Genomic DNA, 12,717 nt, shown 5'->3' on the forward strand with positions numbered 1-12,717 from the left:
AAGCTCATAAAGCGCATTCTGATTTCTGTGATTACAGAAGACGAGGAGCTTGTTTAGTTTTTGCCCGTTTGGCGACTTGGCGTAAAAGCTAATGAAAGTTTGCCGACACGCCGGCGTGAGGCGTCATTTGGGAACAAGATTTTCCTCGTCGCGTCCGAGCGAAACGCGGCATGAAAAGAGCCGATGCTTTTGAACAAAATGAGATCAAATCGGATTTGAGCAAAAACGAGCGCGAATCAACGCAATTGAGGCGGAATGGAATTCTTCTCAAAGGCTAATTAATCGACTGCCGTCGACGTACGAGGTAGTTGGAGTCCCGAAAAGGAACGACCTTTGACCTTGTTGAAGGAAACACGTGAGACGCGACTGTCGGGTCGTTTTCGCAGTCGGTTGCGACTTTGAGGGTGAGAAAGTTTTCGACATCAACCAAATGGCGAGCGATATTTTGCTCCGGTTTCTGAAAAAAAAAAAATCAATCAATAAATCAAGAGACATAAAGTATCTTTTAATGAATAGTTCTTTTTGTGCTCGGAACTCAAAAATGCCAAAAGTCACTTTGCAAAGCGCTAGACTGGTGAAAATATTTGATGGGGAAACAAAAAAGCGTTCTCTGCAAAATGGAAATCCGAACCTAAATTCAAATGAGATCAAACGTGTTTTTGTGTGCCGACTTGCTATCACCGTGACGTGACTTTTTTTTTTGTGCGTTTTGTTCTGAATGTTGTGACAGCTGGATGACTTTGCTGCAGGCTGTCATGTGACGCGCACGTGTCCCGTTTCTTTTTTTATTTTGGATTTCACCTCACAAACTCATGCAAAGGTCATTATTTTTTTTTTAGCCCAAAGTGAAATCAATCAGCGCCGACCTGACACATGCATGAACTAAAGCCGTTTGGATCGATGGGGTTGATTATTCTCACGCACGCACGCGCGCTGTGGCCCTGTGGCCCTTCCCCCATCCTGTTGCATAATCTGGCGTGACACACATGAAGAGGACGGTAGCCGTGCATACGTGCACACATGGACCATTTGTGTGTGTGTGTGTGTAATGTTCCACTTGTGTGCGATGAGCAACAGGAAAGGCCGCGAGAGTGAGAGCATCAATAAATGTTTGGACACACGTTGCTGCTCCTGATGCTTTTTTTATTTTTGTTTTTAGCTTACGATTGGAGTTGTGACAGCGGGACCAAGCGTGTGAGCGCGCGTGGTTGCTCCCGTTCACCGCGTTGAGATGAATGTTTGATTGCATATCTCCCGATTGTAGATGTCGTTGACGTGATGGCGCACGTCAACGTTTGACGTTTCCGGCTCAAGAGACCGGAAGCGACCTCGCATCGCCTCCAGTACGAGCAGCGCTTTTTCTGTGGCGCTTTTCCAGATTGGAGTCGAGTGCGTCGCGCCGCGCCGCCACGTCCGACGTATGGCCGCCTGTTGACGTGACGGCGCCGGGCCGACACGCGGGCTCGTGAGCGTGGCCTGTGACCTCCCTCAGGGAAAGTCGTGCGTGCGTGTTTGCAACGAGAGGCCCGTCGTGGGATTTGTTTTTTCCTTCCGTAGAAACGTGTTTGGTTGGGCTCATTTTCTTCTCCGAATCTATTAGCATGTTAGCGACTTGGAAGGCTCCAAGCCCGAAAATCCTGAACATAAAAGAATCCATTCAGCAGCGCCAGCCAACTGCTGGCATTGTTTTTTTTTTGAAAAGAGGAAGGACGATCCCACTCATTGACTGCTACTTGATTAGCGCGTCCGAGGGGGGGTCAGATTTGTGTCCTGCGCTCGCCGGTTGCCAAGTTACTGACGGACGGGAGTTGAGTTCCCTGTTCACACACACCGGGTGACTCGCTTCACATTACCGCCTCGCAACGTTGACCGCACACGTTTTGCAAAAATATTGGGACAGCTGCGGGCGGAAAAAGTGCAAAGGTGTCACATCAACCGTGCGTGCTTTTATTTTGAAGACAATCCTCGTTGGCCGGTTTGGTCGGAACACACCAACAAGGACGCGTGCACTTATGCTTTTATTTCCAAGTCATTATTGTCAGCCCACTTGACAGAAAGTCCGAAATATGGGGACAGCAACAGAGAGCAAAAAAAAAAAGTATACATTTAGTGTAAACAGTGCCGCTTTCATTTTGTCAAAGTTCAAAAGTACAAATGCAGTCGGCGAGCGTTTAGTTTTTGTAAAAGCGCAATCTTTGTCCATCTGCGGCATTCTCGCGCTATCTGTCGTGGACGTCGTCAGCGCCCCGTGACACAACGTTATCCCGTCATCGAGCGCCTCCTATTTTGACTTGCTTTTGCCGCAATCGCGGACGCCATCTTGTCTTGACCTTGTCGTTGCAAACGAGGAATTTCCTGGCTTCCATCCGGGCCCGGCGCCGTCGCGGCGCTCGTCGTCCCAAGGCAATTTGCGCGTCCGGTTTCTTCCCGCAGTCTGCAGGCAATTTGGGGAATGTTCGAAAACATCTGAACAGTTTAAGTTTGGAAGAGTTGCAATCGGTCAAGAATTGAGGAGAAGGAGAAAGTCAAAACTATTCAGTGAGAAATTTTATTGGGAAAAGGAGGCATTTTTACATTTCTTTTTTTTTTTAACAGTGACATGACATTCATTTTGTCTGTACTCATATTTTAAGCGTTTTAAAAGTCTAATCTGAAAATCCATGCTGCTTTCTCTTTGGTGAGCATCCGCTCAGCCTAAATTTCATCCGATTTATTGATTTTGCTCTCACATGAAGTGTCATCATCTTGTCACAGCATCGCGTGCCGCCATCTTGCAGCGTTGCGGCGCAGGTCACGTGATTTTGCAACGATAACGCGCACCATTTGTCAACGTTTGCACCACGGTTGCAAAAGACGTCACGAGCCGCAAACCAATCTTTTGGTGTCATTTGAGCAACGTCGAGCCAAACGGCGAAACGCCAAATTGCTCGACTGGCAATTTCAATCGGAGACGTTTCGTTCAAGTCAACATCAAACAAAGAGAATGACGCCTTATTTGATTTGAAGTTTCGCTTGAAACATTTGCAAAGGCCGCCATCGGCAATAAATCTTTTTGGACGCTGATTTGCAAGCGCCAACGGATATTTTTATTTATGGTCAATCTGCGGCCCATATCTGACTTCAGACATTTAACACCTCATCAGGGGGAAGTCGGTCGGTTGCAGCAACTTTCCCGCCAAATAAATCATCTTTCTGACAGACGGCCATCAGTTTTCCATCTTCATTCTGGTCTCTGATTTATTTTTTTTTTTTTTTTTTTTTTTTTCTGAATGGCAATTAAAGTGTGATCGGGGAATCATTGAAAGATAAAAACAGCAAAATATATTTTGAACGCATTCCGTATTCCCTAATTTGATCCGGACAATTATTAGGAGGACTTTCTTGACACAATGCAAAAGTTTTCCCAAAAATGAGCAAAGTTGCGCAATGCTGTTCAGCGCGTCATCTCAGACCGGAAGCGACTTATTGTCACGTGAGCGCGTACGAGTGCCGGACAGCAAAATCGTCACATTGGCGCCAAAAAGAAATGCAAGCAATGGAAGAGGATGCAGAAGCCCCCCCCAAAAAAGTGTTCACGTTCATCTTCAACAAGAGCTTCAAATTGGGGTCATTTAAAAGATGTAAGCATGCGCGCGCGTTCGTGTTCGTGTTTGTTGATGAGGAGGATTGGGCTCATTAAGTGCATCGCAAAGCGCTTGTGTGTTGCTCCTTGTCTCTACCGGTTACGAGTGTGCGTGTGTGCGCGTGCGTGCGTGCGTGTGTGTGCGTGTGTCAATGTTGCCAAAGCAAACACACAAGCCTCCATCATTTCTAGTCTAAACACGCACACGCTAATTAAGCTGTTGATTGAGATGGAACTGCACTCAAGCAAAGGACTTGACCTGACTGATGCAAGCGTACAGTAAATGTGTGCGCGTGTGTGCGTGTGTGTGTGTGCGCGTGCTCCCTGCTTGCAGCCTCTTTACACACACACACACACACCAACATCAGAGCAGCTTTGACATACAAAGTCGTTAGTTAGAGCCACAGAGATAGTGATCGTGTAAATACCCGTGTGTGTGTGTGTCTGTATACGGGGGTGTGCGTGCGCGCGTGTGTTTGTGTTTGTCCCCCCCAAGAGTTCACAGGTTCAAAGTTACGCCAGCCTGTCTTCCTGCTAAGTGACGTTTCCTTTCCTCAAAGTTTGTCAGGCAGATTAGCCACAAATTGCCATTTAATGGCATTTGCTGACGTCCCAAAAAAAAAAACTTGACCACAACAAGATTGCCCAATAAAATGGCTTGTACTTAAACAAATGCTCGAGCCTTTCTTCGTGTCACATTGCAAAGACGCCGACGTGCATTTACAAAATAATTGTCTTCTCAAATTGTGATTCTAAACGGCAATGAAAAAAAAATCTCGTTTGTCTGACACACACAACATGTTTGGTTCTCTTCAGAGTCCTCAACGGATCTCTGAGATTCGCTCAAGCTCGATTTGGGGCAGAAATGCAAAAAGGTGACATTTCATATGAAGAAAATATTTTTTTAAAGTATGTCGCAATAAAACGGCGTCAACGCGGCACGCTGAAAAATTAGAACGGCAAACGTGCTCTTATTTCTTGCGATGACGCGCGCGTGCACCATTCGAGCGGCTGCAAAATAAGGGCGAGCGGCTCCTATTTGCACTTGCAACAAGTGGCGTTGGCGTCTCCGTGAGGATTAAGGATCAGCGGCGCCTGCTTCCTGCTCGCAACGTCCAAAGGTCCGAGTGTGCGCGCGCGCGGATCACAAATTGCTTTTGTGGTCTCGCGTGCGTGCGCTTCGCTCGAGCGGCTTACGGCTCTGAGGCCAAAACGAGGCGCGTGGTCGCCGATTAAAGTGGACGTCTCGCTCTCGTTGGCGCGGAAAGGTCGCCAGGAGGAATCCGCTCAAATGTTTGCTTGCGAGCGCTGACGACATCGAGGACGTGGCAAACAAGTCAAAAAGTGCTTGCTTGGAATTTCACATTTGTGCAAAACATTTTCAAATTGCATATTTAGAGAGCAAAAGTTTCTGCAGCGTTGTAGCGGTCGCTTACGGTTTTATGTCCTTTTGGTCACTCACTCGTCAATTGGCGAGTTAGTGGATGAAGGCTGGCGGGAGGCGCGCGGTGGTATTCTCGCGCGCAATCGACCTTGGGAACTAGAAGAAGAGAGCAAATTGTTGCGCGGCTTCCTTGGTGATGTGAAGCATTTGAGACACGTCGCGAATATTAATGGCTCTCATCCTGCTCGGATCTCGGCGCCGAGCGTTCGTTCTCATTCGCACGAAGCCCACCGGGCGGTGGCTTCCATTGGGCCTTTTCTTCACCGCACGCTCGCTCACACTCTCACTCTATTTTTTTTTTTCTAATTTCCTGAGGCCAGTTTGCGCGACGTCTCCCCATTTCGGACAGCCTGTCGCCAGGCGACGCCGAGCGGGAATTTGACGTTGTTTATCGTGGCGCATCATTGCTCTCACGAGTCGCACACGTGAATCAAATCCTTTTCGAATTTGATACCAAGTGTCCATTTGTCAACGGCGGGCTCGCCTTCACCTCAAATGCTTTCTTTGGAACTGCACACACACACACAAGGACATGTAAACACGCGTGCGCAGTGGGGACACAACAAGTGTGCGCTGATGCCGTAACGCAATTTCAATTCATTAAGAACGGCAGATGCCTCACTTTGAGAGGATTGTGAGTTTTCAAACATTGTTGACGTTTTCAAATGAAAAAAAATCATTTTAAAACAATTCGTATGTGATAAAAAAAAGAGGACATTGCATGGATATATAATGAAGGAGTTTGTTGATATCAAGTAAACAATACTCAAATAATTCAAATTAATCATGAAACCTTGTAAATGAAAAATAGAAAAAAAAAATATCATTTGTTTGTGTGAGCGTGTGCATGCATATAATAAATCATTCCTGCGAAATTAAAATTTGATTCTATTTATATTGACATTTAGATGAAGATTTTGTTTGCAGTTGCTTGTCACTTAGTCACCAAAGTGAGCGAATGCAGGCCTCGTTCTGGCCGACCAAAAGCAGCAAATTTCCTGTCCAGATGCAATTGAACGCAAATGAAATCCAGGCAAATGGATGTGACGTCATTGCACTCGCTAGATGGTGCCACAAACTTCACAACTGTTTTCCGAGCACGGAGGGACGTACCAGTTGGTGGCGCTAATGCGCCAAAATGATGCTTTGCTCGCCACCAACGAACACCGCAAAAGAAGACGACAGAAGCGCAACTCGTCCGGCATGCGCATGTTTTGTGCTTGTGTTCCGTGTTTGCAACTTAGGAGGAGAGCAAATGGTATGATTGTCTCTTTTCATACAGTACAATAATATTAAGAGCATGTTTTTCTTGTGGGGAAAAACACAAACGTTTGATCAAGAGCAAAAAATGATTGTCATCACCTCTAAATGAAATATTCTAAAAATGCGCAAAATCAATGTTGGTTCAAAGCAGCTCAGCAGATGTTTTGTTCATAAAAGAAGCCCGCATAAATAATAGTAATGAGCATCTAGGGAGGAAACGTTCCACATTTAACTTTCGCCTGGCCTGGGAAAATGCTCGGCTACGACGCACGTCCAACTTGCGAGGACGTAACGCTAAAATGTGTGTTTGCGTGCAGACGGAAGATAATCGTGTGTGTTTGTTATGATTGTTATCAGAAAGCCATTAGTGTGTATGCTGCCTGAGAAATCGCAGCAGCTCCTTGAGGTCACACACGCACACGCACACGCACGCACTGGGCGCCAAACGCCCGCCTAAAGTTAGTGTAGCATGAAAGGTGGCAACGGATGACGATAATGACGATGTTTATCATTTGGCCCAAAAGCGACGCGACCTTTTGTTGTAATGTAAACATGACTCGCTCTTTCCTGTTCTTCTGGAAGATTGACGCTTGACCTCCGGTGACCTCCGTGGCAAGCCGCTCACTTTCACTAGCTCATTTTTTCCTTGGACAATGATGCCTTCTTACTTGAACTTATTTGGTTTGTTTGACTTGCTTTTTCCTGACCAGCGTGAGCATGAATTGGATGTTTTTTATATGACGTATATATATTCTATCATCTTTCAGAGCGTTAGGGCTTAGAGCGCCACCTAGTGCTTTGTCATGCACTCAACAACCTTCAACCAGTATCTGATCTGATTTTGTAGGTTTTGTTAGGACGCTTGCAGCTCGTTTGGGACGCGTTTGTTTGTTTGTGTCGACTTCCCGTCCGTACCAAAATAAGAGAACGCGCGTCCCATCGAGCTCGTTATAGCTAATGGATTGTTCTCGTGGTTTATTCAGCGCATCCTCCCGCTGCCCCATTGTTTTGGGGCCACTGGGAATTTGCCAATGCGGCGCCGCCGCCAGAGGTTAAATAAAGTTTGATCCTTTTTGCAGGTGACCCAAACATCCGACCTCAAGTCTCGAGTCATCATCATGTACGGACAATAAGGACTCTCACTTACTAACGCGTTTACAACTTCAAATCTAGTATGTGCGACGTGAAATGGATGTCATTTACTCCTGACAGTCTACTTTGTTCATTGTGGTGTTGTATTTCACGTTCATGTTTTACCCGCGTTCTTCAACACTTCACACACATGTTGGAAGTTATTTCACAATGCCAGACTTTACTCTCCCACGCACGTGCACACACACTCCCACGCATACGGATACACTCCTTTTCTGACTGATTAAGCAAAAAAAAGGGAAGTCGGTGTTTGCTGACGTGCAATCAGCTGCTGAGTTTCCTCTTCTAGTGACCTTGTGCGCACAAATTCCACCAGTAGGTCATTGAAACAATGACCTAAGCGCAATAAAACAAAAAAAAATAAACAAATAAACAATCATAATTAAAACTCGTGCGAATAAAGCAACACGCTTGATTTTAGCTTCTACTCTGCTTCTCATTCACCAGCAGAGCGAGAGAAAGGCCTCAAAGGTCACTGTCTGTTTTGGTAATTGAATATTACGTTTTGAAGCACATTTTTCACATAACAAAAATTCATTTGAATATGCAAACACCAATGTTGAAATACAGATTGATTTTCTCGTTTGTTGTCGGAAATGAATCGTGAAAAATCTAATAGCTAGATTTTTTTTTTTTGGTATTCCCGGAAGTTGTCACCGACAGCATTTCTCTTCGGATAGCGCGGCGCCTGAAGACGATGTAATGTTCAATGACGAGCCATCCTCAACCGAAATTCCAGAAACGTTAACTAGACACATGGAGAAAATAGTTGTCGCCCCGCTCTTTTAATAATGCCTTTATTAGTCCCACAATGGGGAAATTCGAGATTCGAACCCAGGCCTCCTGGGGAGACTGGGTCCGGAACGCGGCGCCTTAGACCACTCGGCCATCCTTGTGGTTCAGCAGCTTTTTTTAATTTTATGTTTTAAACAAATAAACTAATGAAAGAGGCCTGCACTGAAACGACGGTGCCCGAGAAATAATTGACAATAATTTGACCGTAGGGCAGTGACAACCCTTCTCAGATAGTGGCGTGCACAAAAATCACAGAATTCACGGCGTTTGTTGCCCCCTGGTGGACAGCTATATGCGCGCATCCTTGGTGCTTGGGTGTCGGTTGTTAACTCAAAATCAATAATATAACAATCAAGAATCACCTTTACAATATATCATAAATGTTTTAAGCGCTTCTCAATAGCTAAACGATTCCAACCGTTCTCCATTTTAAACATATCCAAAGAAAAAAAAATGTTTCGCCACGAGTTGCCCGAAATCGAACTATACTTCTAAGCAAGGGCGGGCCAGTGTGTGTGTGCGCGCGTGTGTGTGTTGTACCGTTCTAACCAATCACGTTAGTCCAGGGTGTTAAACTCGCCGCTGATTGGCTAAAATGGCAGTCAGTCAATGTAACTCCGCTCGAATATCTTTGTTAAACATAGTAATAAACCCTAAACTAAATATAACTTGAAAATGTAGTTCGATTTACATTATAATACACTTAATGTTATTCTGATTGCGAAAAGATTCAACACGTTTAATCGTTGTTCAAACATTTGCGTCCACGAGAAACGAAGTCGGCACTGCTTGTGTAAAAAATGGAACGTGCTCTAAAGCGTGGGCGGAACTCTGTGATCCTATCCAATCACCTTCAAGCAATGGCGTTCAACTTGTCTTTGATTGGCTCACCTGCGAGTCGTTCAATTTTAAGGACGCCAGTTCTGCGTCGCGGGTTTTGCCATTTAAAGTTAATGAAGGCGTTTTGTTTATAAATTTCTGCGCGAACGTTTGCGAATTAGTTGCAGTTTGTTTTCCGACAGGCGTCAAGAAAGGAGCATGCAGTCGATAAGGTGAGAACTTAAACAAGTTAATGACGACTCAGTTGCTCAACTTTGGTGTAATTTCTTGTTGTGTCTAATTAAGAAGCGGCAAAGTCCTCTTTGAAATGTTTTGTTGTTTAAAGTGTTACGGGGATGTTTTCTGTCGACTTTTCGCCAAGTTTCGTCACGATTGTTCGCTTCCTCATCCGTGACGTTGAGTCAGTCGCTGACGTGTTGCTCAATTGTGTGGCAGGAACCTGTTCCGCGCTCCCTGGGCCAGCGACGTCAATCTGGAGGGCAAAACTGTTCTCATCACTGGAGCCAACACCGGCATCGGCAAGGAGGCGGCGGCCGACCTGGCCACTAGGGGTCAGTGTGCGCTAAACAAACACACCTGAGAGCAATGCTGGCCGATTGTCATGATTTGGTTGTGCTCTCATTTGGTCTGCCTGCATCAAACAAGGACTAGTTCGCTCTATTACAGCTATGATTTTATTTTTGGTGGTTTTCAGACATTGTTTTTTTTTTAAATATCTTTGTATAGTGTGGTTTTTATTTAATGTTTTCTAATAGTTAGGTGACGAAAATATGTTCATCTTTAAATGTTTTGTAATTTATTTTTGTGGGTATAGTTTGGCGCTGGGTCAAATTATTAGGAACAGTTCCCATGGTGGCTAATCCGCAATTTTATTTGTGCCGTTTCATCACAAGAGGGCGCACTCGCGTAATAGTTCCACTTGATTTCAATTACCTCATCAACATTCACAATCCATTGACATTTTAAAAGTTTTTCAACTTTACATTGAAACAATAGAAAATTAATGGCAATCAATGATAAATTTGAACAATTGTGTTTTGTATTAAATTTTTTTTTTAATTAAATTTCCAGAAGTAGTGGAATGTTTTCCAGGGAATTGCAATGGTTTCTCTGGCCCGTGACTTTCCAACTGCTGCCTATCAATCATGTTTGTGTGCGCGCGTGTGTGCATAGGGGCCAGGGTGATCATGGCTTGCAGAGACATGGAGAAAGCTCAGGTGGCCCTCAAAGAGGTTAAAGACCGGTCCCTCAATGAAAACGTGGTGTGCATGAAACTAGACCTGGCCGACACCAAATCCATCCGAGAGTTTGCGCAGGCCATCAATGAAGGTGAGGCGTCCCTCAGGGATGTACCCCGGCTCTCTTGAACCGTCTATAGCGCTGCCAAATGTTCCTGTCATGTTTTTCAATTTATTTGTTTTAGGGGAGTCCAAATTAAACATCCTGATCAACAATGCTGGCGTGATGGTTTGTCCTTATGGTAAAACGGCAGACGGCTTTGAGATGCAGATTGGCGTGAATCACATGGGTGAGCCACGGAAATTGTGTGGAAATGTTGAGCAATTTACCCACATGTCGCATGAGAGATTGACGTCGCAATTTGGAAAGCGTCTCTTAAATGTGGTCATTTTAACCTGAAAATTGTTGAAAAAAACCCATTTCAAGACCAGAACCTTTGAAGCGAACTCTTGCTCTCGCTAGCGCGCGGTCAAGGTTGCTCAGCGGCGTGAGGAGATTACGGCCAAGTTGAAGACGGCTTTTATGACTCTGTTCTTATGGCCGCTTTTATGGCAACTTTTTGCGTTGCGTCACACTTGATGATTTGTATTCTATCACATTTGATTGCTGTTGCTTATTATTAATGTGATAAGCCGCACGGGTCACTCCAGTTCAGCAAAGTGGCCGCAGACGTCGACCGCTAGCTTTTGCCAACTCGGGTTTTACTTGTTGATCAACCGAGGAAAGCTCACCTGAAGCCAGGCTTCAAGCCGAAACCGGAAACTTTCATTTGAAACTCGAAAACTTGACCTAGATTTCAATTGGAACCGACTTGAAAGGTTAATTTTGAAGTTCCAACCTTGTCTCCAAAATGTTGACCCTGGCTCGCAAGCCTCGCATTGTTTGAAACCTCACCTTTTTGTTTTGTCGCCCCCGCCCCCGCCAGGTCACTTCCTGCTGACGTACCTCCTGTTGGATCTCCTGAAGCGTTCGACTCCTGCGCGCGTGCTGACGGTGTCCTCCCTGGCTCACTCTTGGGGCTCCATCAACTTGGACGACATCAACAGCGAGCGCGCCTACGACAAGAACAAAGCGTACGCTCAGAGCAAGTTGGCCAACGTGCTCTTCACGCGCTCCCTCGCCAAACGCTTGCAAGGTCAACATACATTTTTTTTCATGCTTGATATCTTGATTTATTTTTGGAAACAATTGCTTGTTTGTACCCTAATTTCAAACCGTAGTTCTTAATTGAGAGCCCAAACATTGTTAAAAGTGTCACTTGAACGCCAAACCTTGTCAATGCTGTGAATCGAAACTTTCTTTTGAAACTCGGGATGTTCCTTCCCACTTGAATTTTTTTTTAATATTTTTTTTTTTTGGCCGATACGTATTCACTTTTGAGTCCTCACCGAGACCAAATGGAAATGAAATAAAACGCAAGTGCCTTTTGCAGTGCGGTTTCATTTGAGACCAGCAGTAGGTCAGCCGTTTACAAACGTTAAGCCACGAAAGAGGTCAGGTGGTGTTTGACGTTGGCCTACTGCTTTCACCGCTCTTGTATCTTCTGAATCGCCAATCGGAAGCGTGGCTTTCATTTAGTTGTTTTGACCCCCACCCGCTTGTTTCTTTTGCTGCGGTCGTCAGGCACGGGCGTGACGACGTACTCGCTGCACCCGGGCGTGGTCCAGACGGACTTGTGGCGCCACCTGAACGGGACGCAGCGTCTCTTCATGAAGCTGGTGAGCCCGTTCACCAAGACGTCGGCGCAGGGCGCGCGCACCACCGTCTACTGCGCCGTGGAGCCCGCGCTGGACCAGGAGAGCGGCGGATACTACAGGTAGGCTGGCGCCAAGTCGCCCGCTCGGGAAGCGCTCGCTCACGGCCGTTTGCTTCTTCGACGCAGCGACTGCGCCGCCGCCAACTGCTCGGCGGCGGGCAAGGATGACGACCTGGCGCAGAAGTTGTGGGAGCTCAGCTGTCGCATGCTCAACATCAACTGGGAATGACTTCCCGTTTGGCCCGCTTCCATTTTTATATTCATTACTCTGCTTTTGTTGTCATCGACTTTGTACTCAATGTTTGTTTCCACCGTCTGCATTTAATGAATAAAGAGAGAAGTTATACCGTCACAATTTGTCTAGTCATTGGATAGCGATGTTTGTTATCTTTTTTTTTTTTTTTTTCTTCTTCTTCTTTGTGCGGGTTTCTGTGAATGACAGGCCATAAGTTCCCACCTAAAAAAAGCTATTTCGTTCGAGAGTCTGCTAGAAATATTTTCAAGAATGGAATGCGAGCACCTTTTTTGAGATGTTTTGTTTGTGCTGACACGCCGTCCTCAACTTATCTGCTTTCATCTCCCACCAGTGCATCAAAGTTCAAAACA

General features: G+C 45.6%; 1 protein-coding gene across 1 annotated transcript; it reads left to right on the forward strand.

Moving 5' to 3' along the window:
• Positions 1-9,160: 9,160 nt before the first annotated feature.
• rdh12l (retinol dehydrogenase 12, like) lies at positions 9,161-12,466 on the forward strand. The gene is made up of 7 exons (XM_088283029.1): positions 9,161-9,328; positions 9,552-9,667; positions 10,290-10,445; positions 10,540-10,644; positions 11,281-11,490; positions 11,979-12,171; positions 12,238-12,466. Exons 1-7 carry the CDS (start codon positions 9,315-9,317, stop codon positions 12,338-12,340), a joined length of 897 nt encoding a protein of 298 aa, XP_088139155.1. The 5' UTR covers positions 9,161-9,314; the 3' UTR covers positions 12,341-12,466.
• Positions 12,467-12,717: the final 251 nt, after the last annotated feature.

Source organism: Idiotropiscis lumnitzeri, chromosome 19, assembly GCF_059441095.1.
Source record: "Idiotropiscis lumnitzeri isolate Australia: NSW breed Sydney's pygmy pipehorse chromosome 19, RoL_Ilum_1.0, whole genome shotgun sequence".
Classification (NCBI taxonomy): Eukaryota; Metazoa; Chordata; class Actinopteri; order Syngnathiformes; family Syngnathidae; genus Idiotropiscis; species Idiotropiscis lumnitzeri.

Excerpts from the sequence above, each read along its gene's own strand:
- rdh12l (XM_088283029.1), top strand. Across the intron at positions 10,645-11,280 it reads GATTGGCGTGAATCACATGG|GTCACTTCCTGCTGACGTAC; the intron begins GTGAGCCACGGA and ends CGCCCCCGCCAG. Across the intron at positions 12,172-12,237 it reads GAGAGCGGCGGATACTACAG|CGACTGCGCCGCCGCCAACT; the intron begins GTAGGCTGGCGC and ends TCTTCGACGCAG.